This window comes from Gorilla gorilla, chromosome 18, assembly GCF_029281585.2.
Source record: "Gorilla gorilla gorilla isolate KB3781 chromosome 18, NHGRI_mGorGor1-v2.1_pri, whole genome shotgun sequence".
Classification (NCBI taxonomy): domain Eukaryota; kingdom Metazoa; phylum Chordata; class Mammalia; order Primates; family Hominidae; genus Gorilla; species Gorilla gorilla.
In genome coordinates, this window is record NC_073242.2 from 8,547,641 (window position 1) to 8,570,970 (window position 23,330).

The 23,330-nt window shown below is 53.7% G+C and overlaps 1 protein-coding gene across 1 annotated transcript in view; it reads right to left on the reverse strand.

Moving 5' to 3' along the window:
• PPL (periplakin) overlaps nt 1-23,330 on the reverse strand; it is a 55,167-nt gene that overhangs the window by 10,133 nt on the left and 21,704 nt on the right. Inside the window, exons 2-14 of the mRNA XM_019012493.4 lie at nt 18,125-18,224; nt 11,173-11,327; nt 9,693-9,813; nt 8,253-8,378; nt 8,119-8,160; nt 6,531-6,692; nt 6,321-6,428; nt 4,986-5,081; nt 2,902-3,024; nt 2,569-2,715; nt 1,781-1,932; nt 856-953; nt 528-685 (exon numbers count right to left, since the gene is read on the reverse strand). Coding sequence (XP_018868038.4) covers nt 528-685; nt 856-953; nt 1,781-1,932; nt 2,569-2,715; nt 2,902-3,024; nt 4,986-5,081; nt 6,321-6,428; nt 6,531-6,692; nt 8,119-8,160; nt 8,253-8,378; nt 9,693-9,813; nt 11,173-11,327; nt 18,125-18,224 — 1,588 coding nt within the window. The remainder of the gene's footprint in view (nt 1-527; nt 686-855; nt 954-1,780; nt 1,933-2,568; nt 2,716-2,901; nt 3,025-4,985; nt 5,082-6,320; nt 6,429-6,530; nt 6,693-8,118; nt 8,161-8,252; nt 8,379-9,692; nt 9,814-11,172; nt 11,328-18,124; nt 18,225-23,330) is intronic.

Consider the following 23,330-nt stretch of genomic DNA (forward strand, 5'->3'; position numbering starts at 1 on the left):
CCAGATCCTCTTCTGTAAAATTGGAGTGCTACTCACTGCCTCAGAGGGCTGCCTTGAGGATGTGGGAGACTTTGTATAGGAAAGGAGGTGGGGGGAGGTGGCCCCTCCACGTCCCCCCTGGCATCAGCTCACCCTGTCCTCGCCACTGCCCTGTGAGCAGGGCCAACCCATCCTACTGAAGACACTGAGGCCTGGAGTTTATAAATATAAACGCTAACGTGTTTGCGGTCAAGCCAGCCGGTGACCCAGTCCTGCGGAATTCCACAGCCCATGTGCCATGCCAGGCGTCAGATCGACAAGCCATGCAGGAACAATGCAAGTCTTGCCAGCTCTTTCTCCTGGGGAGGTAATGACAGCAGCCCTGCCACCTCCATGACTCGGGACCCGGTTACATGCAGCAGGCTGTCCCTGTCAGACAGCTGCAGTGAATATCCCAAGACTCCATGGGGAAAAGACCTCAAATAGGGGCCCCAGGGGGCCAGTGCAGGGCTCCCCCGGCCCCACCTGTGCTCCTGACCCGCAGGTACCTTGAGGTCCTTGGCCCGCTCGGCACTGTCCTGCACAGCCCGGCCTTGCTCCAGTGGTGGCCGCAGGATCCCTGTGATGGCCTTCTCCTGCCGGTCCAGGTCGCTGGCCACCTTGTCCAAGCCAGCCAGCAGCTGCCGCCCCTGTAGGTCAGAGGCATCTGTGGAGGGAGGGAGGACACAGGCAGGTGTGACAACGGGCGAGGGGTGTGAGGCCCAGGGATGGACCTAGGCAGCCAGCCCCCTGCCGTCTCATCCACAGCACAGACCCTGGTCCAGCCCCTCCTCCCCGGTACCCCCAGAGCCTCAGGCGAGTGGCCCTGGCACCCACCTCCGGGATTCTCGGTCTTCAGCACCTCATACCGCTGCTGCAGCGTGCGTTTGCTCCCAGCTGCCTTCTGCCGCACGCTCCGGTACTGGCTGCCCAGGCTGTGAGGACAGAAATGAGCTGGGAACCTGGGCAGCCCACCACCCCCTGCACCCACAGAGGCGGGACTGCGGACTCTGGCTGGGCAGACACCCCAGAGGAGCCTGACAGCTCCTTAGATGCGGACAGCAAGTGCTCACTGTGGCACTGGCCTTTCTGTGCTCATGGGCTCAGAACTCTTCTCCCTCCTTCCCTCCTCTTCTTTCGTAGGAAGTCTTACTACCTAAAATTGTCTGTCCAATAATCTCCACCAAGATGTTACCTCTGAGGGAGCATACACAGTAGGTGCTCAATAAATTATAAATGAAGGCATTCCTTGAATCATCCACTAATTCAGCAAGGAGTTCCTGGGCACCTACTTTGTACCAGGTACTTAGCTAGGCCCTGGAGAGAGGAAATTCAAGGAGCCCAGGCCCAACGAGACTGACGCATACGCTAGTCACTTAATAAAAAGCGGTGCGTGCAGTGGAAGAAGGTGCCTGGGAGCAAAAAGGAGGCAGCCCTTATCCCAGCTGAGTCCTCCAGCCAAGGGGCTGCGGTCTGCAGGTACAGGGAGCAGCGCGTGCGGGAGTCAGGGGCCCTTAGCAACTGCTTAGAAACTCGTCAGGGTGCCAGGACGAAGCCCAGAGCTGGACATTCATGTTTAGCAAGTCAGCTGGCCCACGATCTGCCCCTCTCCTGCATGAACTTCCAAGGGGGTGCAGATGGAGAGTGTCAGCGATCCCGCGCTCCCCACAGGCTGAGTCTAAATCCCCAGGGCTATGAATGGGGCCTGAGAAGCCCTGGGGGTGGGACTGGTCCATGCAGACTCCCGCCTTTGCCCTTGTACCTGTCAGCCAGAGCCAGGGCCTCAGGGTCTGTGGGGGGGATCACAAAACAGACGGCCGGAGCAATCAGCTTGTTCCCAGCGCTGTCCATGAGCTCCCAGCTCTCCCCGTTGTTCTTCTGCAGGGTGTAGCTGTAGCCCCGCGAGATCAGGCCCTGGCGGGGGCAGGCTGGACAGTCAGGATCCCGGCAGGGCCTGAGGGCCTGGGAGCCCGGTTGCCATCTCACCCCCCGACTCTTGGACCTGGGGAGCCCCGGCTCATCACTTGGACCCTCCCCGTAGAGTGGGGAGGGGCATGCAGGAGAAGCACATGTGTTGAGGCTGCCGGCCCAGCAACCCACCTCCATTTCCCTTTGGGGAACCTTCCCTCCCAATTCCCAGTCCCTGTGGTCTCTCCTTCTCCATTCCCAAGCTCCAGATGGACACGTGACTTGGACCTAGCCAATGACTGGCATTCGCCAGCCAGTCATTGGTATAGGGTGGACCCTGGTGTTCCCTGGCCACAGTGATTGGTGTAGGATGGACACGTGACTCACAGTGAGCCAATGAGAACCTGGCCTGGGACTTCTGAGGGGGGACTGGGGTTGCTAAGCTGGTGGAACACAAGGCCAGGGCAGCCGAGGTGGGGGTGGCATAGGGGTGCCAGTTGGCCTGCACGAGGGGAAGGGTTGGCAGAGTGACACCACGGAGACAGGCACAGGCTCCTGAGAACGGCACCGGAGGCCCCGGATCCAACCATGTTACCCCAAAGACTTTGTAGTGATGTGAACAGAGGAGCTGGCCCCGCGCACCTGCTCCCCCTCAAAGTCACAGAGTGCCTCCACGGGGATGGGCTTGAGTGGAGTCTCCCGGCGGTACTTGAGGGGCACCACCTGCTGGCCCCGCTTCTGCAGCCCCCGCACCACGTCCTCATACTTGTCCAGCACCTTCTCCTGGTCCTGGAGAGAACGGGGTCAGGGGCCCAGGTGAGACCAACAGCCTTCCCCCTGGTGGGAGGACGCAGAGCAGGGGCTGGATTCAGCAGGTGGGGTGCTGTGGAGGGGCCTGTACAGGGCTGAGGGCAGGCATGGTGTAGAGGGGTCCCCCGCCCCCCGGGCCAGCAGGGGTCCTGGGCCATCGCTCACATCCAGCTCCCGCAGCAGCAGCTCAATCTGGTACCGGTCCTTGAAGTCAGGGCCATACTTCTGGTTCAGGTCCGAGTCCACCTTGCGCAGCAGCTCCTGAGCGTCCTTCACGTCTTTGTGAAACTAGGGGAGAAGGTGGCTCTGTTACAGCCAGGAAACCACTAGAAGCACCTGGGCTTCTGTCCGAGGCTTCAAGCTCATCCCTCAGGCGGGGCTGGGCCTCCGGTTCACCTGGAGTCCAGCATGGGACCCTGTGCTGAGCCTGAGGCTCCTCTGCATGGAGACAGCCCCACCCTCCCTGAGCTGGCTCCTTAGGGGCCTCACTGAGAGAAGCCAGGTCCCTTCCCACCCATCCACGAGATGCCACCTCTGTGACATGTTTTCTTGGATATATCAGTAAGTCTTGAGGTGTCTTTGATTCAGTTCCTCTCTCTGTACTAGGAACATCCAGACTTAATACTATAGCTTCTTTCTAGGTTTTGATAATAGCCTCCCCTTTTTGTTCTCGAAAATTCTCTTGCCCATTCTTCAGTCTATCAACTTTTGGGTCATTGTCAGCTATCTCCTGGGCTGAGCACCTGGGCTGCAGCCATAAACAGGACCTGAAGCCCCCACCGTGCGGCTCAGACAGGGAATGAGGAGTGACATGGCGTCGCCCACATCCAGCTTTCCCCAGACACCTCAATCCTAAGAATTACCCGCAGCTTCTTACGAACTCTCATTCCTCTGGAAACAGACAAGTGTCCAGCCACAGATGAGTGGATAAACACAGTGGTCTAGCCATACAATAGGATATGATTCAGCCATAAAAAGGGGTGAAGCACTGAAAATGCTACAACGCGGATGAACCCGGAAAACATGATGCTCAGTGAGAGAAGCCAGACACAAAAGGGTAGAGATTGCATGATCCCACTGATCTTCATATTCGTTCTAGGTGTGAAACTTCTGGAACAGGCAAGTCCATAGAGACAGCAAGAAGACCAGAGGTGACCCGGGGCTGGGGGAGTGGGAATGGAAAACTTACTGCCTAATGAGTACGGGGTTTGTTTGTTTTTTTTTTTTTTTTGAGGCAGAGTCTCACTCTGTCGCCCAGGCTGGAGTGCAATGGCGCGATCTCAGCTCACTGCAACCTCTGCCTCCTGGGTTCAAGCAGTTCTCCTGCCTCAGCCTCCCATCTGGGACTACAGATATGGGCCACCACACCTGGCTAACTTTTGTATTTTAGTAGAGATGGGGTTTCATCATGTTGGCCAGGCTGGTCTTGAACTCCTGACCTCAGGTGATCCAGTCGCCTCGGCTTCCCAGAGTGCTGGAATTACAGGCATGAGCTACCATGCCCGGCCAGGCACGGGCAGGGTTTCTGCTTGGGGTGATGGAAAGTTTTGCAAGTAGATGGTGGTGATGGTTGCACAACATTGTGAATGCAATGAATGCCACTGAATTGTACACTTAAAAATGCAAACTGGCCAGGTGTGGTGGCTCACACCTGTAATCCCAGCACTTTAGGAGGCCGAGGCGGGAGGATCACCTGAGGTCAGGAGTTCGAGACCAGCCTGACCAACATGGCGAAACCCCATCTTTACTGAAAATACAAAAATTAGCTGGGTGTGGTGGTGGGCACTTGTAATCCCAGCTGTTCAGGAGGCTGAGGCAGGAGAATCACTTGAACCCAGGAGGTGGAGGTTGCAGTGAGCCGAGATGGCACCACTGCACTCCAGCCTGGGTGACAGGGCAAGACTCTCTCAAAAAAAAAAAAAAAAAAAAAAGGCAAATTTTGTTTTATGTATCTGCACGTATATTATAGATTTTACCAAAATTAAAACCCCACACACTCACCCTGGGCCCCATGTGACCTGGGGAATCAGACTCTGGCCCTGGTCCCCAGGGAAGATGGACAGAGGCCGGCAAGCTTGGGACATGTCTGCACACGCCATCAGAAGCACGGGTGCTGGGGGCCTGGGATGGCTGTCCCGCAAGGCTCCTGGACCAAGCAGCACGAGGCCACACATGAGCCAGGTAGGCACTGAGCGCTCTGAGAGAGTAGCACCCCCGGTGCTGGGGGGACTCCCAGGAAAGGTAAGTACCTGGTGGTAGTCCTCCATGTACTTGAGGTGGCTCTCTTCGCAGATGAGCAGGTTCAGGTACTCCTTCCAGTCTGCGTGCACAGCCTCCATGTGCGCCTGCCAGAAGAGAAGGGGCTGGTCACCACTGGGCAGGTACCGCAGACACCAAGGAAGGGACTGCTGGGATATTGGGCTGGGGCATGGCGGGGGAGGGAGGCATCTGGCATCTGTCTGGGTGTGGCTACCACAGGGGTAGCCAGCTTCTGCTCAGGAGTGGGAGGAGGAGAGGGGTCACGTCAAGGAGCCAAACAGGGATGCCACGTATGGATGCCCAGGCTGTGCGGTGCACAAGGGGCAAGTGGGGGCTGTGGTGCCTTCAGCAAATCTGTACAAAGGCACTGTCATGGACTGAACAGTGTCCCACCAAATCCATGACCCTGGCCAGGCATGGTGGCTCACACCTGTAATCGCAGCACTTTGGGAGGCCGAGGCGGGTGGATCACCTGAGGTCAGGAGTTTGAGACTAGCCTGGCCCACATGATGAGGCCCTGTCTCTACTAAAAATACAAAAATTAGCTGGGCGTGGTGGTGTGCGCCTGTAGTCCCAGCTACTCGGGAGGCTGAGGCAGGAGAATTGCTTGAACCCGGGAGGTGGAGGTTGCAGTGAGCCCAGATTACACCATTGCACTCCAGCCTGGGCAACAACAGCGAAACTCCATCTCAGGCGGGGTTGGTGGGATTGTGGGGGTTGGGAAGAATGCGACCTTATTTGGGAATAAGATCTTTGCAGATGTCATTAGTTAAGGATCCTGAAATTAGGGTGAGCCCTAAATCCATTGACTGATATCCTTATAAGAAGAGAGAACACAGAGAGACATGGGGAGAGAAGGCCATGTGAAGATGGAGGAAGGGACTGGAATGATGCAGCCACAAGCCAAGGGCTGCTGGCAACCCCCAGAAGCCGGAAGAGCAAGGAAGGCACATGTCCTGGAGCTTCCAGAGGGAATGAGGCCCTAAGACACCTTGATTTCAGACTTACAGCCCACAGACCTCTGAGAGAATGAATTTCTGTTGTTTAAAGCCACAAAGTTTGTTTTAACTTGTTGCAGCAACTCTAGGAAACTAATACAGACCCCACAGGCGCTTCAGAAGTCCAGGGGCTGAGGGCAGAAGTGTCAACGGATCAGGATAAATGGAGGAGGCAGAGTCAGACACAGCAAGAAAGAGACAGACAGACACAAGATGCAGCTTGCAGGAACCCCAGCTCCGGGGTCTGCCCGAGCTCCAGGCAGCCCACAGGCAGCGGCCGACCAGAAGCCACCCTGGGGGAGGTGTCTGGTCTCGGGGTGCATGAACCTCAATGGAGTTCCTCCCGGGGTGCTCGGCTGCCAGCAGCTGGTCGCCCTCGCTGTGCAGTTTGTTGATTCTCTCCTCTTTGGCCTCCAGGTTGCGGTTGATGAAATTCTGCAGTGGGGGGCAGTGGAGGGGCCTCAGTGCCCAGCCTGGCGGTCCCGTGCTCCTTCCAGGGCTGCCTCCTCCCTGATGCCCCAGGCCCCCAGAACCCACCTCATACTGGCGCCGGCGGCTGGGGTAGTCGAGGTTGCGGTCACTCCAGTCGTACTGCATGCGGCCCTTAGCCTGCTGGTCCAGCCAGTACAGCTCATTGGTGCAGCGCTGCATGTAGTCCTGCAGCGAACTCAGGTGCTGCTGCCGGGCCTGTGATGCTGCCTGAAGGGGCCGGGGCAAGGACAGGGCTGCGTCCTCAGCCCGCTGCCGCTGCTCGCTTCCTTCCCTACCTCCTGCAGGGCCCAGCTATGGCTGGCCTGAGGACAAGCCCAGCTATGGCTGGCCTGAGGACAAGCCCAGCTTAGCCACGTCCAGGCCAGGCCCCCTTAGACAAGTCACCTGAACCCCTGAAACTCATTCATTCAGTAAATGTTTACTGAGCATCTACTACATGCTGGACATGGCTCCAGACACTGGGGACACAGCAGTGAACGAAACACACAAAACCCTTACGGAACTGACATTTTTGTGAAGGCTTAGTTCGCCCATCTGTAAATGAGGAAGATGACAGTCCTGACCTCACAGCGCACAGAGACTGGCATATAGTTGGTGCTCAACAAATATCAGTAACTATAGCTTCTACTTTTATCTGTATCATGATCGTCTTATAGAGGGCTGGAAGGAAAGCACCACTGTACATCTGAGAAGCGGGGGTGCAAGGGAAAGGAGGGATGTTTGCATTTTGGTACATGGGGCCCTCCACGCGCGACGAACTTCTGCAACATTGACTCATTTCATCCTCAAAGCGACCCTATGAGACAGGAACACGTAGGAACTCCATTTCTCAGATGAGGAAACTGAGGCTCCCAGAGGCTAAGTAACTCGCTCAAGGTGTCACCACTAACACTAAGGAGCAGAGGCAGCATGGCTCCTTACAGCAACACAATGCTGCCTCCGTATTCTCTGAGATGTCTGAAACATTGGCAACAAGGAAGCATTTGCGTAACACTCATGCGATTTTTAAAAGAATGCATTCTTTAAAGGTTTGGGAAGGAAAATGGAGAGCTTTTGTATAGAAAGCAAGTGGCATCATACTTGGCACACAGCAGATAATAAAGAAATAAGCAGGACAGGCTGTACCCCTGGGGTCTGTTAGGGTTTTCCCTGAACAACCAGGGCAGACCTGGCAGCCGCTCAGGAAAAGGCTGGGGCATGTCTCTTCCCACCTCAACCCCTCTCCTGATTGAAACGTTTACTGCACGCCTTTTTTTTTTTAGACAGGGTTTTGCTCTGTTTCCCAGGCTGGAATGGAGTGGCACGATCACAGCTCATTGCAGCCTCCACCTCCTGGGCTCAAGCGATCCTCCCACTTCAGCCTCCCAAGTAGCTGGGACCACAGGCATGCCACCAAGCCCAGCTAATTTTTTTAAATGTTTTGTAGAGCTGGAGTCTCACTATGTTGCCCAGGTTGGTCTCCAACTCCTCGGCTCAAGTGATCCTCCTGCCTCTGCCTCCCAAAGTGCTAGGCGTGAGCCACCGTGCCCGGCTGCCTATGTCATTTTTAAAAGAATACATCCTTGTCCCCCCGACTCCAAGCTTCCCATCCTCTCCTCTCCCCATGAGGCCTTTCCCCCAGGGAGCTCCTCACCAGCAGTTTCTGGTACTTGGCCCGGAGTTCGCTGTTCTGCTCCTGAGGACAGAGCCGAGGGCATGGGTCAGGGCAAGGACGCAGGCGCGGCCCCCTCCATCCCTGGGTCCCCACCACACCAGCACATGCCCCACCTTGTCCCCGTCCTTGGCCAGGTGGGGCCCGATGGCCTTGACCTCATTGTGGAAGATGTTATGCTCCTCCACTTGGTGGTCCACCAGCGGCAGGTCAGTCCCAAAGCTCTGGTTGCTCAGCTTGTCCTGGCCAGGAGGGCAGAGAAGCAATAGGGAGAGGGTGGGCTGAGGGCTGGGGACGTGTGGCCACCCCAGGAGCCTCGGGGGTGGGCATGATGGTGCTCTCTTTTTCACGGGGCCCTGCAGAGCCACAAGGAGATGCTGGCCACACCTTCAACCCTGAAGTTCTGTTTGCTGAGCACTGACCCATATCATCCTTCATCTCACAGAGCCTCAGGGGTCCACATGGTTACTGTCCCATCTCTCAGATGAGGACACAGAGGCTGAGGCTGAATGAGGGCCAGTCACCTGCCCAGGGTCACGCCATTAACATTGGGAAAGCTGGCCAGGCATGGTGACTGATGCCTGTCATCCAGGCACTTTGGGAGGCCAGTGGGGGTGGATCGCTTGAGTCCAGGAGTTTGAGACCAGCCTGGCCAATGTAGCAAAGCCCCGTCTCTACAAAAATACAAAAAATTAGCCAGGTGTGGTGGCATGCACCTGTAATCCCAGCTACCTGAGAGGCTGAGGTGGGAGGATCACCTAAGCCTGGGAAGTTGAGGCTGCAGTGAGCCGTGATGATGCCACTGCATTCCAGCCTGGGAGACAGAGTGAGACCTTGTGTCAAAAAATAAATAAATAAATAAATAATAAAACTGGGGAAGCTCAGGAGTTTGAGACCAGCCTGGCCAATGTGGCAAAGCCCCGTCTCTATAAAAATACAAAAAATTAGCCAGGTATGGTGGCGTGCACCTGTAATTCCAGCTACTTGGGAGGCTGAGGTGGGAGGATCACCTAAGCCTGGGAAGTTGAGGCTGCAGTGAGCCATGATCATGCCACTGCACTCTAGCCTGCGCGACAGAGTGAGACCTTGTCTCAAAAATAAATAAATAAATAAACAAATAAATAAATAAAATTGGGGAAGCTAAGGCTTGAATCTGGGACACCTAGCTGCAGTGGCTGTGTGCTTCTCTGTGGTGAGCGCCCAGGAAAGGGAGCGACAGGCCAGAAGCCTGGCCGCTTCCACCCCAGCCTGCCCACAAAATGTCACCAGGACCCCCAACATGCCAGGGTTGGAAAGTGGGACCCAGGAGCAGCAGCGAGCTGTGGCTGACAGGGGACAGAGTCCGAATCTCCACCGCTTGAGCTGTGTGACCCTGACTTCGTGCTGCACTTCTCTGAGCCTCACTCTTCTCATGGGCACACTGGAAAATCATCAGGACCATGACTGTCTCCCTGGTAAGACCCGGGATGCCCATTACATGGGTAGGCTCTCCCTGCACACGCACAGTCCCCTCCCCAGCTGAAACCCTGGAGCCAGCGGCCCCGTCCAGGCCATACCAGCTTCTCCTCCACCAGTGCCGCCCAGTTGACCTGTGGATCCACTTCCTTCACCGCCAGCCTGTAGATCTGCTTGTGTTTCCCACGCAGGTTGGTCACACGCTCCTTCAGCTGGCGGATACTGATGGGAGAGAGGCTCCCACTTAGTGGGGCTGGTTGGCACTGCCTGCACCCCAGGAGGGGCCCCCCACCCAGACCCCGGCCTCAGTGTCCTGGAAGGACACAGTGACCGTATGGCCTTGGGTTCCAGACAGTCACGGCATCCTCTCACCGCTCCTCCCGTGCACTTTTTTTTTTTTTTGAGACAGAGTCTTGCTCTGTCACCCAGGCTGGAGTACAGTGACGTCATCTCAGCTCATGGCAGCCTCCGCCTCCCAGGTTCAAGCAATTCTCCTGCCTCAACCTCCCGAGTAGCTGGGATTACAGGCATGTGCCACCTCGCCTGGGTAATTTTGTATTTTTAGTAGAGACGGGGTTTCATCACGTTGGTCAGGCTGGTCTCGAACTCCTGACCTCAGGTGATCCGTCCGCTTCGGCCTCCCGAAGTGCTGGGATCACAGGCGTGAGCCATCGTGCCTGGCCCCACCCACTTTCCCTCAACCTTCCTTTCCCCCATCAGTTTCCTGAGGGCCTACTATGTGCCCAGAATGATAGAAAGTTCTGGAATAAGCAGGAAGGATCTTGTTTTCTGGAGTCTGCCATCCAGCAGGGCCCATGGTGTGGTGCATGCCATGCCAAGGACAAGTGCCAAGGGTCGTGGGGCACCGAGAGAGCCCTGCCCTTGCTGGGGTGGAGATGGGGCATGGGACAAGGCAGGAGTCAGGGGGGCTGATTCATCCACGATAAACTGAACTGGGAGTCGTGAGCCAAGGAAGCCAGGGACAGGGCACCAGGCAGCGGAAGAGCTCGCTCAAAAGCTCACAGGTCAGCCTGGTGGCTCCAGAACAAGGGATATCAACTCCCTAAGCCTCCATTTCCCCAACTGCAAAATAGGGTCATCAAGAGGATCATGTGAGGCTGGGCGCGGTGGCTCACATGTGTAATCCCAGCACTTTGTGTAATCCCAGCACTTTGGGAGGTCGAGGCATGCGGATCACCTAAGGTCTGGAGTTTGAGACCAGCCTGGCCAACATGGAGAAACCCTGTCTCTACTAAAAATACAAAAATTAGCCGGGCATGGTGGTGCATGCCTGTAATTCCAGCTACTTGGGAGGCTGAGGCATGAGAATAGCTTGAACTGGGGAGGCAGAGATTGCACTGAGCCAAGATCATGCCATTGCACTCCAGCCTGGCCAACAAGAGCAAAACTACGTCTTAAAAAAAAAAAAAGAAAGGATCATGTGAAGCCTTTGGCACGTGCCTGGCACCTAATTAGCCCTTGATAACCCCTGACTTGGGCTCCCAAATGCTGAACAGGACCCCCCACCCTGGCCCATAGCCCCCAATGGCTCCCCTGGGGTAAGAAGCCGAAGAGACCTACTCCTCGGCAATCATGTCCCCCTGTGGGTGCTTCATGTGCTTGGCAATGGCCGCATCTGCCTCTAGCACATAGAGCAGCTTCTCAGAGTCCAACACCTTCTGCAGGGTCACGTCCCGGTGCTCAGGCTGCCGACCCTCCTGCAGCCGAGCCAGGTCCTGTGAGGGTCACAAGAGAGGGGACAATGAACAGGAGCCGAGAGTGGGCAAGGTGGCAATGGGAGGGGTGGGAGGAAAGGGGTCAGCAGGGTGCTCCCCTTCTTTCCCTTTGAATAACGTCTTCCAGCCTTGTCCAGATGGAGCGCAGTCGGTAGTTCCATCTCTTTGCTGCTACGTGGTATTTCTCAGTTCACTTTGCAAAGCAGGTATTTTTCTTACGCCCCCTCCAGCCTGTCCTCCAGCCACTCAGCAAACAGAGCTCAAGTACCTACTGTATGCAAGGTGCTGGGACACAGCTGTGAACAGAAGAGACATGGCCTCCCTGCCTGGCACTCACAGCCCAGTCTGCGAGGCCACCAGGAAGGCCAGTCAAAGGATGAGCCTCACGGAGGTGACTGCAAGTCCCTCCGAGTCAGTGTTTATGAAAGAAATGCTCCAGAGGTGGAACGAGGGGACCTACTTCAGCTCTGGTGGTCAGGGAAGCCTCTCTGCGGTGGAGACACAAGCTAAGAACAAAGGATGAAAGGGACAGTGTTCCAGCCACAGGAACAGCCTGTGCAAAGGTCCTGAGGCAGGAGAGAGCGAGCTACGACTGGGCCATAGTGAAAAGGTCTCTGTGGATAGGGAGGAAACAGGGCAGGCGGGGGGCAGGGAGGGTGAGCAGCTAGAACACAGAATGGCTGCAAGGAGGGATCCTGCACAGCTCCATTCGTGGAGCGATGCCTCCAGGGGCTCTGCAGAGAGGACAGCAAGGGTGTGGGCTGGGAGGGCAGGCAGTGGTCTGTGGCAGCAGCCAGGTGACAGCGAGGTGGCACCAGCAAGAAGGAACAGAGCCGGGGGGATATCTGGAAGGGGCCGTCGATGGTTGCTGATGAGTACAGGGCTTCTGTTCGTTTAGGGAAGAGCAATGAATGGCAGCCAGGACAGTAGGTTTCTAATCACAGTGGGTTAATTCACTGTGTCAATATTCGAGAAGCCTGGCTGTGAGTCTACACCATGCTAGGTCCTGGGGATGAATCCCTGAGGGATCCCCAGTCCCGCAGGGGAGGCAGTGACATGTCACTGAGGGGACTGAGTGCAGGCTGGCTGACACTGGGGCACTCAGAGCCGGCCGCCGGTCCCTTCCCCTAGCTGGGTCTCAGCATTCCCATCTCTATAATGGGCATAAGGGAAATACCCGCTTATGAAGTGAACTGAGAAATACCACTTAGCAACAAAGAGCAGGAACTACGGACCGTGCTCCATCTGAACAAGCTGGAAGACGTTATTCAAAGGCAAAGAAGCCAGACAGAGCCCACATGGTGTGGGATCCATTGATGTGAAGTGTCCCGAACAGGCAAGTCCAGAGGGATAGAAAGTCTCTGTCTCTTAGTGGTTGCCTGGGGCAGGGCTGGGAAGAGGCATTAACAGTAAATAGGCACAAGAGATCTTGCGCGGGATGAAAATATTCTGAAACTGATTCATGGGCGTGGTTCCGCCCCTTGCTAAAGTTACTCAAAATCATTGACTTGTACACTTGCAGTGGGAGCCTTTTTTAAGTGAAATATGTCTCCATACAGTTGTTTTTAAAAAAGAAAAAGCAAAAGGAAGAAAAACGAGAAATACACAGGGGTGACGTGGTGCCTGGTACGAAGTAAAGACTTGGCTTCTTCTTGGAGGAAGAAAATGTGTCAAGAGTGTCTTTGCATGGCTAAGTCTGGAAGGGCTGAAGCGTGAACAGGCCTGACTCCCCAGGGGGTTGGAGGTGAGGCTGATGTCCCGAAAAGCCAATGGAGGCCAGGCACAGTGGCTCATATCTGTAATCTTAACACTTTGGGAGGCTGAGGCAGGAGGATGGCTTGAGCCCAGGAGTGCAAGACCAGCCTGGGCAATATAGTGAGACCCCATTTATTAAAAAATATTTTTAAAAGGTAGCTGGGTGTGATGGCATGCACCTATAGTCCTAGCTACTCAGGAGGCTGGGGCAGGAGAATCATTTGAGTCCAGGAGTTCAAGGCTGCAGTGAGCTAAGATTGCACCACTGCACTCCAGCCTTGGCGACAGAGCGAGACCCTACCTCAAACCAACCAATCCAAAAAGCCAATGGAACCAGGCATCCCCCAACCCTGGGGTAGGCTGGCCCGTTAATTACAACAAAACATCAGCTTCTTGACTTGGAGTGGAATTTTTTTTTGTTTGTTTGTTTTTTTATTTTTGAGACGGAGTCTCACTCTGTTGCCCAGGCTGGAGTGCAGTGGCACGATCTCGGCTCACTGCAAGCTCTGCCTCCCGGATTCACACCATTATCCTGCCTCAGCCTCCCAAGTAGCTGGGACCACAAGCGCCCGCCACCACGCCTGGCTAATTTTTTGTATTTTTAGTAGAGATGGGGTTTCACCGTGTTAGCCAGGATGGTCTCGATCTCCTGACCTCGTGATCCACCCGCCTCGGCCTCCCAAAGTTCTGGGATTACAGGCGTGAGCCACCGCGCCCGGCCTGCTTGGAGTAGAATTTTATTCACTCCATTATCACCAGCTTCCCTGAGCTGCAGATCAAAGTTTAATTTTGCAAAAGGAGGAAGTCCATTAATCATTGCCTAATTTGTGAAGGTGCCCGGTGGGAATTCAAGTTCTCTCAAAACACTGGCTGAGAGAGAAAGAGAACATCTAGCTGAGGGAGGCTAGTGTTCGAAAGTTCAAAGTCGGGCAGAACTGATCGATGGTGAGAGAGATCAGCATAGGGTTGACCCCTGAGGGGTATCAACTGGGGAGATGGCCCGGGAGCTTTCTAGACAGTTACCCATCTTGCCGCAGACAGTGGTTATCTGGGTACCTATTGATGCAAAAATTCACCCAGGTGAAGTCTGCGAATGTAGACACTTCTCTACAGTTTATATAAGTTATACCTTGATAAAAAAGTTTTTTAAAGTCATAGGGGCCAGCTGCAGTGGCTCACGCCTATAATCCCAGCACTCTGGGAGGCCCAGGTGGGAGGATTGCTTGAGCTCAGGAGTTGGAGACCAGCCCGGGCAATACAGTGAGACCCTATCTCTAAAAAAAAAAAAAAAAAAAATACAAAAATGAGCCAGGCGTAGTAGCATGCACCTGTAGTCCCAGCTACTTGGGAGGTTGAGGTGGGAGGAATGCTTGAGCCCAGGAGGTTGAGGCTTCAGTGAGTCGTGATTGCGCCACTGCACTCCAGCCTGGGTGACAGAGCAAGACCCTGTCTCAATAAAAAATAAAAATAAAAAATTATAGGGACTGATATATCTAATAAATCTCACACACACACACACACACACACACACACACACACACGGACAGATACGTGATAAAGCCAATTCAGCAGACGTTCCTTGTAGGATCAGGTGGTGGGATATGGGTGTTCACTGTACGGTTTTCTGCGTGTTTAGCATTTGAATAAATGTGTGATGCAGTGTATGATTCTGTTTATGTGAAATATCCAGAATAAATAAATCCACAGAGACAGAAAGCAGATTAGTTGCTGCCAGGGGGAAAGGGGAGGTGGGGAGTAACTGTTAAGGGTGTGGGGTTTGGCTCTGGGGTAAGGGAAATGTTTTGGAACTAGATCGAGGAGATGGTTGTATAACATTGTGAATGTGTTAAATGCCACTGACTTGTACACATTACATGGTTAATTTTATGTTATGTGAATCTCCCCTCAATTAAAAAAATGGAAAATTCAACAGAACTGGGAAATGAAATAAATAGTAGTATCTTTAGCAAAAATAAAATAAGAAAAAGATTGTGTGATCCATGTAGTCTTCAAAGCCTAGCTTCTTTTTTCAAGTGGGTTCAGTTGAAGTTAAAAAAATAGGCTGGGTGCAGTGGCTCACACCTGTAATCCCAGCACTTTGGGAGGCCGAAGTGGGCAGATCACAAGGTCAGGAGTTTGAGACCAGCCTGGCCAATGTGATGAAACCCCATCTCTACTGAAAATAAATAAATAAATAAATAAGCTGGGCGTGGTGGTGCGTGCCTGTGGTCCCAGCTACTTGGGAGGCTGAGGCAGAAGAATCACTTGAACCCGGGAGGTGGAGGTTGCAGTGAGCCGAGATAGCACCATTGCACTCCAGCCTGGACAACAGAGTGAGAGACTGTCTCCAAAAAAAAAAAAAAAAAAAAAAGAAAGAAAGAAAGAAAGAAAAAATTGTTCAGGCCAAGCACACAGTGGCTCATGCCTGTAAATCCCAGCACTTTGGGAAGCTGAGGCAGGAGGATGGCTTGAGGCCAGGAGTTCAAGACCAGCCTGGACAACATAGCAAGGACCTCTGTCTCTGCAAAAAAATAAAATAAAAATGGTTCAAAATTACCTATTTTGAGTCAATACTTCAGGGAAATAAAATGAGAAGTTTAAACCCTCTTCCTTCTTTCTCCCTCTCTCTCTCTCTCACACACACACATACACAAAGGTCAAACAGATATACGCCAATATGTTAAAAGTCAGTAGATACCTCTGGTGGTGGAATTCTACATGACTGACTGACTTGATTGATTGACTGATTGAGGCAGGGTCTCCCTCTGCTGCCCAGGCTGGAGTGCAGTGGTGTCATCTCTGCTTACCGCAGCCTCAACCTTCCGGGCTTAAGCGAGCCTCCCACCTCAGCCTCCCAAGGAGCTGGGACTACAGGCACACACACCACCACACCTGGCAAATTTTTCATATTTTTTGTAGAGACGAGGTTTCACCATGTTGCTCAGGCTTGTCTGAAACTCCTGGGCTCAGGTGATCTGCCCGCCTAGGCCTCCCAAAGTGCTGAGATTACAGGCGCGAGCCACTGTGCCTGGCTCATGATTTTAATTCACTTTGTTATGCTTGTTTATCCATCATGAAATGTGTGTGATGAACACATATTATTTTTGTTATGGGGAAAAAAGAGACACACCCCCAAAAGATGTTTTGCATTTAAGAAGGAAAAAAATCCACCACCACAGGGGGCCTCACATGGCAGAGGATGTAACTGCAAATGACAAGAGGAGCTGATGGGAGGGAACAGGTGTGGGGTGGCCAGGCAGAGGCCAGGGAGGCAGGAGGTGGAGGCCCAGGGGGGCATGGAGGGCGGGGCCCCAGGCAGGAGGCCAGGGCAAGGCCTACTCCTGGGGCCCCCACAGGGGACAGCTGGTGGCGGAGAACAGAGTCTCCACTTACCTGCCCCCTACACCCCCGTGGACTGTGCCCACCCCAGCCCACCTACCTGCTTGGGTCTCTTGGCTGCTGTGGGCAGGCCTTCAGAGGGTGGGCAACTGGGCCATCAGGGGCAGCCAGGGGGGTTGGATACCTATGGCTGGGCCTGGGGACAGCAGCTTGGCCGGGCAGACCTTGACCTCCCTCCTGACCTCCCCACCCTCAGCCTCCCACCCACTCCTCTGGTCACACCTTTTTTTTTTTTTTTTTTTTTTTTGAGACAGTCTTACTCTGTTGCCCAGGCTGGAGTGCAGTGGCACGATCTTGGCTCACTGCAACCTCCGCCTCCCGGGTTCAAGCAATTCTCCTGCCTCAGCCTCCTGAGTAGCTGGGATTATAGGTGTGCACCACCACGCCCAGCTAATTTTTGTATTTTTAGTAGAGATGAGGTTTCACCACATTGGCCAGGCTGGTCTCAAACTCCTGACCTCAAGTGATCCACCCACCTCGGCCTCCCAAAGTACTGGGATTACGACCGTGTGAGCCATTACGCACCTGGCCTGGCCCACCTCTTAGTCGCCCCCGCATAGGGATGCCAGATGAAATACAGATCACCAGTTACACTTGATTTTCAGATAAACAATAAATAATGTTTTAGCATAAGCCTTTCCCTAATAATACATGGGCTTTCCTGCTACTAAAACATGATTTGTGTTCTGAAATTCAAATGTAACTGGACATCTCGTATTTTATTTGCTAAATCTGGTAACTCCACCTGCAGGCCGATGCTGGCACCATCTCTGTCACTGACTCATCAACCCAGCCCCTTCTAAACCTCAGCTGCTCCAGGGTACAAAACAGGCATCAACCCAATCGCACAGGGCTGACACTGGTGGAAGGTTTGAAGAGAAGGTGACCATTCCAGCGGCTCGTGAGTCCCTCAGGGTACAGAGGCTTCATGCCGTTGAGTCCACTGGGCAGTTGTTATCCCCATGTTACAGAAAGGGAAACTGAGGCACAGAGAGGGGAAAGTGATTTGCCCAGCTATTTTATCTCTCTTCTCCAAAAAAGGTGGAGAAGGACCTGCACCCTGAGTGCTGGCAGCAGTAGGATGAGCAGTGAGAATGATATTGACGATAATAGCCCTGTACTATACCTGCATAATCTCATTTAATCTTTACAACCACCCCGCCAAATGGGAACCATCACTCCTGCCTGCTTAGAGAGAATCTCGTTCATGGGGAGGTGGGATGACTCACTTATCCAAGGTCACCCAGCAAGGACAAGGCTGGGCTGTTTCCCTAGAGCCTGACCCCATGGCACTCCTCCAGGCAGGAGACGCTTTGCACAGGGCCCAGGAAGCGGGAGGAACTTAGTATCCGGGAGGTACTAGTATTAACGACAATGGCCAGGTTCCTCTCACAGAGCAGGGCTTCCTGACCTCGGCACCCCTGCCCTACAGTGCACGGTAGGGTGTTCAGCAGCATCCCTGTCTCCCCTCCCCAACTGGACGCCAGGAGCACCTTCCTTCCAAGCAGTGACAACCAAAATGTCTCTGCATGTTCCCTCGGGGCCAGAATCACCCCTGGGTGAGAATCACCGATTCCAAACAGATCCTGGTCCTGAACAGGGCTGGCAGCACGGGACACCCAGGTGGGAGTGGGGGCACTCACACTCTGCATCTTGGCCTCTGTGTCCACGATGTTCTTCTCCACCTGGTCGGCATTCTTCTGCAGCTGCTCGATCAGCTCCGAGAGCTCCTTGTTAGAGATGCTGCGGGCAGAAGCCGAGGGGAGATGGGCGGGGTGCCTGGTGGGTGGGGGCTGTGTCCCCACCAGCACCCCATCCTCTGGCTGGCCCCGGCCCCACGCTCTGAGCAGGAGCTGCCCACAGAGCCTTTGAGGTAGTTGGGCTGTTCCCATACGGCAACATCACTAAAGCCACAGAGACAAGGCAGCGCCTGGCAGGCGGTCAGCCTCCATTTTTTTTTTTTTTTTTTTTTTTTGAGATGGAGTCTTGCTCTGTCACCCAGGCTAAAGTGCAGTGGCATGATCTCAGCTTACTGCAACCTCCACTTCCTGGGTTCAAATGATTCTCATGCCTCAGCCTTCCCAGTAGCTGAGACAACAAGCATGCACCACCAAGCCTGGCTAATTTCTGTATTTTTAGTGGAGATGGGGTTCCACCATGTTGGCCAGGCTGGTCTCGAACTCCTGACCTCAAGCGATCTGCCTGCCTCGGCCTCCCAAAGTGCTGGGATTACAGGCGTTAGCCACCGCGCCCGGCCAGCCTCCACTTTGATCATTCTCTCTAATGCTTCTATTTTTTATTTTTATTCATTCATTCGTTCATTCATTCATTCATTCATTCATTTTATTGAGACGGAGTCTCACACTCTTGCCCAGGCTGGGGTGTAGCGGCATAGTCATGGCTCACTGCAGCCTCTATCTCCCAGGCTCAAGCAACCCTCCTAGCCCAGCCTCCCAAGTAGCTGGGACTACAGGCACATGCCACCACTCCTGCATAACTTTTACATTTCTTTTGGTAGAGAGGGGGTTTCACCATGTCACCCAGGCTGGTCTCGAACTCCTGAGCTCAAGCAATTCGTCCACTTTGGACTCCCAAAGTGCTGGGATTACAGATGTGAGCCACCAGGCCCTGACTACATATTTTTTTGTGAGAGATAGGGTCTCACTCTGTCACCCAGGCTGGAGTGCAGTGGCGTGATCATAGTTCACTATAGCCTCGAACTCCTGAGCTCAAGCAATCCTCCTACCTCCGCCTCCTGAGTAGCTGGGACCACTGGCACCACCAGCACACCCAGCTTCTAATGCTTCTATTTTGCCATGTTGGCAAAATGCACCATATTTGAAAAACTGGGAGATAACTCACATACCGTAAAATTCACCTGTTTAAAATACACAGTCACTGGTTTTTAGTACTACATATTCAGAATTGTGCAACCATCACCACTATCTCATTCCAGACATTTTTATCACCCCAAAGCTCCACACCCACAAGCTGTCACTCCCTATTCCCCACCCCCTCCAGCCCCTGGCAACCAGGAATTTACTTTCTCTCTTTATGGATTTGCCTATTCTGGACATTTCATATAAATAGAATCACACAACACGTGGCCTTTTGCGTCTGCCTTCTCTCAGCATAATGTTTTCAAGTTTCATGCATATTGCAGCATCTATTAGAACTTCATTCTTTTTATGGCTGAATAATATTCCGTCACGTGGCTACTTCACATTTTGCTTATTCATTCAACAGCTGACAACCATCTGGGCCATTTCCACCTTTGGGCCATCGTGAGAATCACGCTGCTATGAACGTTCGGGAACAAGCTTTTGTGTGAGCAGTCTTATTTTTAATTACCTGATATTTTTCTTTCAACCTACTCGTTTTATTTTAGAGTTAAATGTGTTTACAAAGGTAACTTCTCTCCCCATTTTAATCAGAAAATCAGAAACCCTCACCATGAGTGAATTAGCTGCCAAAATAAATTTCATGGGCACGCAGTGGCTCTGGGTTCCGTGGTGACACTGGGCTGCCCACTGTTATAAGTCAGGAGGTGTGACAGCCATGGTGGCGTCAGGCCCAGCCTTTCTCCTGATCTTCTCAGAGAGCCTGAAAGAGACTTGAGGCCCGGTGTGGTGGCTCATACCTGTAATCCCAGCACTTTGGGAGGCCAAGGCGGGCGAATCACCTGAGATCAGGAGTTCGAGACCAGCCTGGCCAACATGGTGAAACCCCATCTCTACTAAAAATACAAAAATTAGCTAGGTGTGGTGGCATGCGCCTGTAGTCCCAGCTACTCGGGAGGCTGAGGCAGGAGAATTGCTTGAACCTGGGAGGTGGAGGTGGCAGTGAGCTGAGATTGCACCACTGCACTCCAGCCTGGGTAACAGAGCGAGACTCCATCTCGAAAAAAAAAACAAGAAAAGAAAAAAAAGTCTTGAAAGCAGACTGGCCCTCTCCCTCACTGTCTCTGTGTCCCCTCCTGTCACATTTGTCTACTGCCCCCCGTCCCCCAGAACCACAGACAGACCACTCTGGAAAATGCTCTAATGGGAGTTAGTTAAGACTTGGGCCCTGGGGTTAGCTGTGGGTTCAGATCCTGGCTCCCATCAGCCACTTGGTGGCTGTATGACCTGGCCCAGCTCCCTTGCCTATCTGTGCCTCTGTCTCTCAATCCGATGGACTAGAGTAACAGTCCTTTCCCGGGGCCAGGGTGGCAGGGGTTATGAATGGAAGTGAGGTTACACTGCCAAAGGGCTGTGCATAGAGCCGGGCACAGAATAAGTCTCAACAAAGGTTTGTGATTTTAGTTGTCAAGGAGCCTTAGAGATCACCCAGCTCTGCCTCTGTGGTTTTGAGACGGAGTCTCACTCTGTCACCCAGGCTGGAAGTGCAGTGGTATGATCTTGGCTCGCTGCAACCTCCACCTCTTGGGGTCAAGTGATTCGGCTGCCTCAGCCTTCTGAGTAGCTGGGATTACAGGTGCGAGCCACCATGCCCAGCCTCCTTCTGTTGTTTTCTTTAAACAAAGAAAGAAACAGAGACCAGAGAGGGAAAGCAACTTGGCCATTGTCACCCAGTTAGCCAGCGATGATAGTTCCCCTGTCTCCACTGAAGACCCACAGTGGGGCCTGAGTGGCTAGGCACGCAGAAGTTGCCTTCTACTCACGCTCATTAAGCACCTGCTGTGTGCGGGCCCTGCACCTCACAAAGACAAGCCTCTCCCTCCCTGATCCACCCCACAGACCAGGAGGAAATCAGTATTTATAGAAACAGTCATGAGACTGAGGCAGGCCTGGAGGCTGGGGATGCCCAGGGGAACCTCTGGACTGGCTGGGTGGGGACAGCGGTGGTCACTGAAGGCTTCCTGGAGGAGGTGGTGTCGGCTGGGTGCTAAAGCAAAAGGAAGAATTTGGTGTTCCTGTGCAGAAGGCTCCAATGAGGACACGCCACAGAGAGAGGCAGGTCCTGGCACGTCCCGTGGGGTGGGCCAGGGCGGGGTTCTTGACCGTCAAGGCAGAGGGGACCACCAGCCCTTTAGAGTGATGCTCCCCAGGTCAAGGTTCTGGGGCCTAGCATGAAGAATTCAGATTCCGAGCCACTAACCCAGACCTGCTGAACCCAGGTCTCCAGAGCTGGGCCCAGGAAGCTGTATTATTATTACTATTTTTGCAGGTTCCCCAGGGTACCTGGACACCTACTGGAATTATGGACCAGCAATGCAGGTGCTGTTGATGTTGGGGGCATTGGGGGCAGAAATGGCAGCAGCCAACATGCTGGGGATCCATCCATCTAGGTTCCAAACCTTGCTTAAGGGCCAGCTTTGTGGCAGACCTGGATACACCGGAGCTGGGGGATCTTGAGGGAACAGGACCCAAGCCATACCTTCTGCAAGGTCAACTGGGGGCAGCCTGTCCCAAAGTGGGGTCCCAGGAACCCAACTCTTACAAGTCTTATTCTTCCTTGGTCAAGGCACTTAGGAAAACCCCATCCTTGATATGTTCATGAGCCAGCAAAGGCACTGACAAGTCCTGCAGTGGAGAAAGCCAGTGTTTGGCGGGGTGGCCAGGAAGGCTTAGCAGCGGGGGGCTTTGGATGGAGGATCTCGGTAAGAAGGGATAAGGTGGGCTTCTAGAACAGCCAGGTCAGGGGTCCACCCGACTCCTCCCTCATTCCCTAACCCCCCACTTCCTGGTTGGGCAGGCCACATGGAGAATGTGAGTTTCTGGGCCCCCACACTCCCACCCCAGTCACTGACCATCTGCCAGGCCAGCTGCACCTAGAGGCGGTAAGTCTCGCCCCAAATATTTAACCCCTGACTCTGCAGTGCACTGTTAGGGTCTGTACTGTGGCTCAAGTGGGGGCCTTTGTCTCTCTTGGGCCCAGTCCCACCTCAGGCACAGGGCCAGCTCCCAAACCAGCCCTTTCATGGATTGTGGCAGATGCAAGAAAAGCCACCTTCTGGACTCTATCCTGGCTGGGCCTGTTGTTCCAGCCGAAGCCCCCCAGAGTACATGGGAGTTGTGGGGCAATGACCACTGCCTCAGGGAACTTGGACTCCTGATGGGACAAAGCTGTGAGCCGTAGCAGGAAGCTATGAGCAGACAGGCCAGGCCCAAGGCCCACTGGGCCGCTTGCTGCTTAGATAGCCTCAGGCAAGTGCCCTACCGTCGTACAGCCTCTGCTTCTCCACCTGTCCTCTGGTGATGACCACAAAGGCATCCTGGGCATTTGCCAATTGCTGTGGGCTTTGCCAGACCTCAGACATATTCACAGGCACCAGCTCAATATCATCCTTGCCCTAAGTCCCCGGGGAGGTTCGTGTGCCCCTTTGAAGAAGGGGATGAAGAAACCAAGACTCTGAGACATCAAAGCACTTGCTCAGGGTCACACAGCTGGTGAACCGCGATTCTCCCCGCAAGCAATCTCACTCCAGAGGCACGTGATCGACTGGGCTAGAAGTTACTCATGGGGATGCTAGGAAAATCACACCAATAACAATCTCCACCATCGTAATATGAGCTAATACTTACTCTCTACGTGCCAGGCTCCTCACTGTTTCTGACTCAATCTTCATGACAACCCTGAGAGCTGGGTGTTAGCATGGTGGGTAATTGTATTATTATCCCTGTTTATGGGTGTGGAAACTGAGGATCAGAGAGGTTAAATAACTCTCCCAAAGTCACCCAGCAATTAGATGGCAGAGCCAGGACTCTAGGCCCTTAACAATTCCATGTGACGATCTTACAGGGCTCCCAGCACACAGTAGGTACTTCACAGATTAATTTAAAATGCCAAGAGCCCAAAACCACACCGGGATGCCACTTTTCATCCACTACAATGGCTATAATAAAA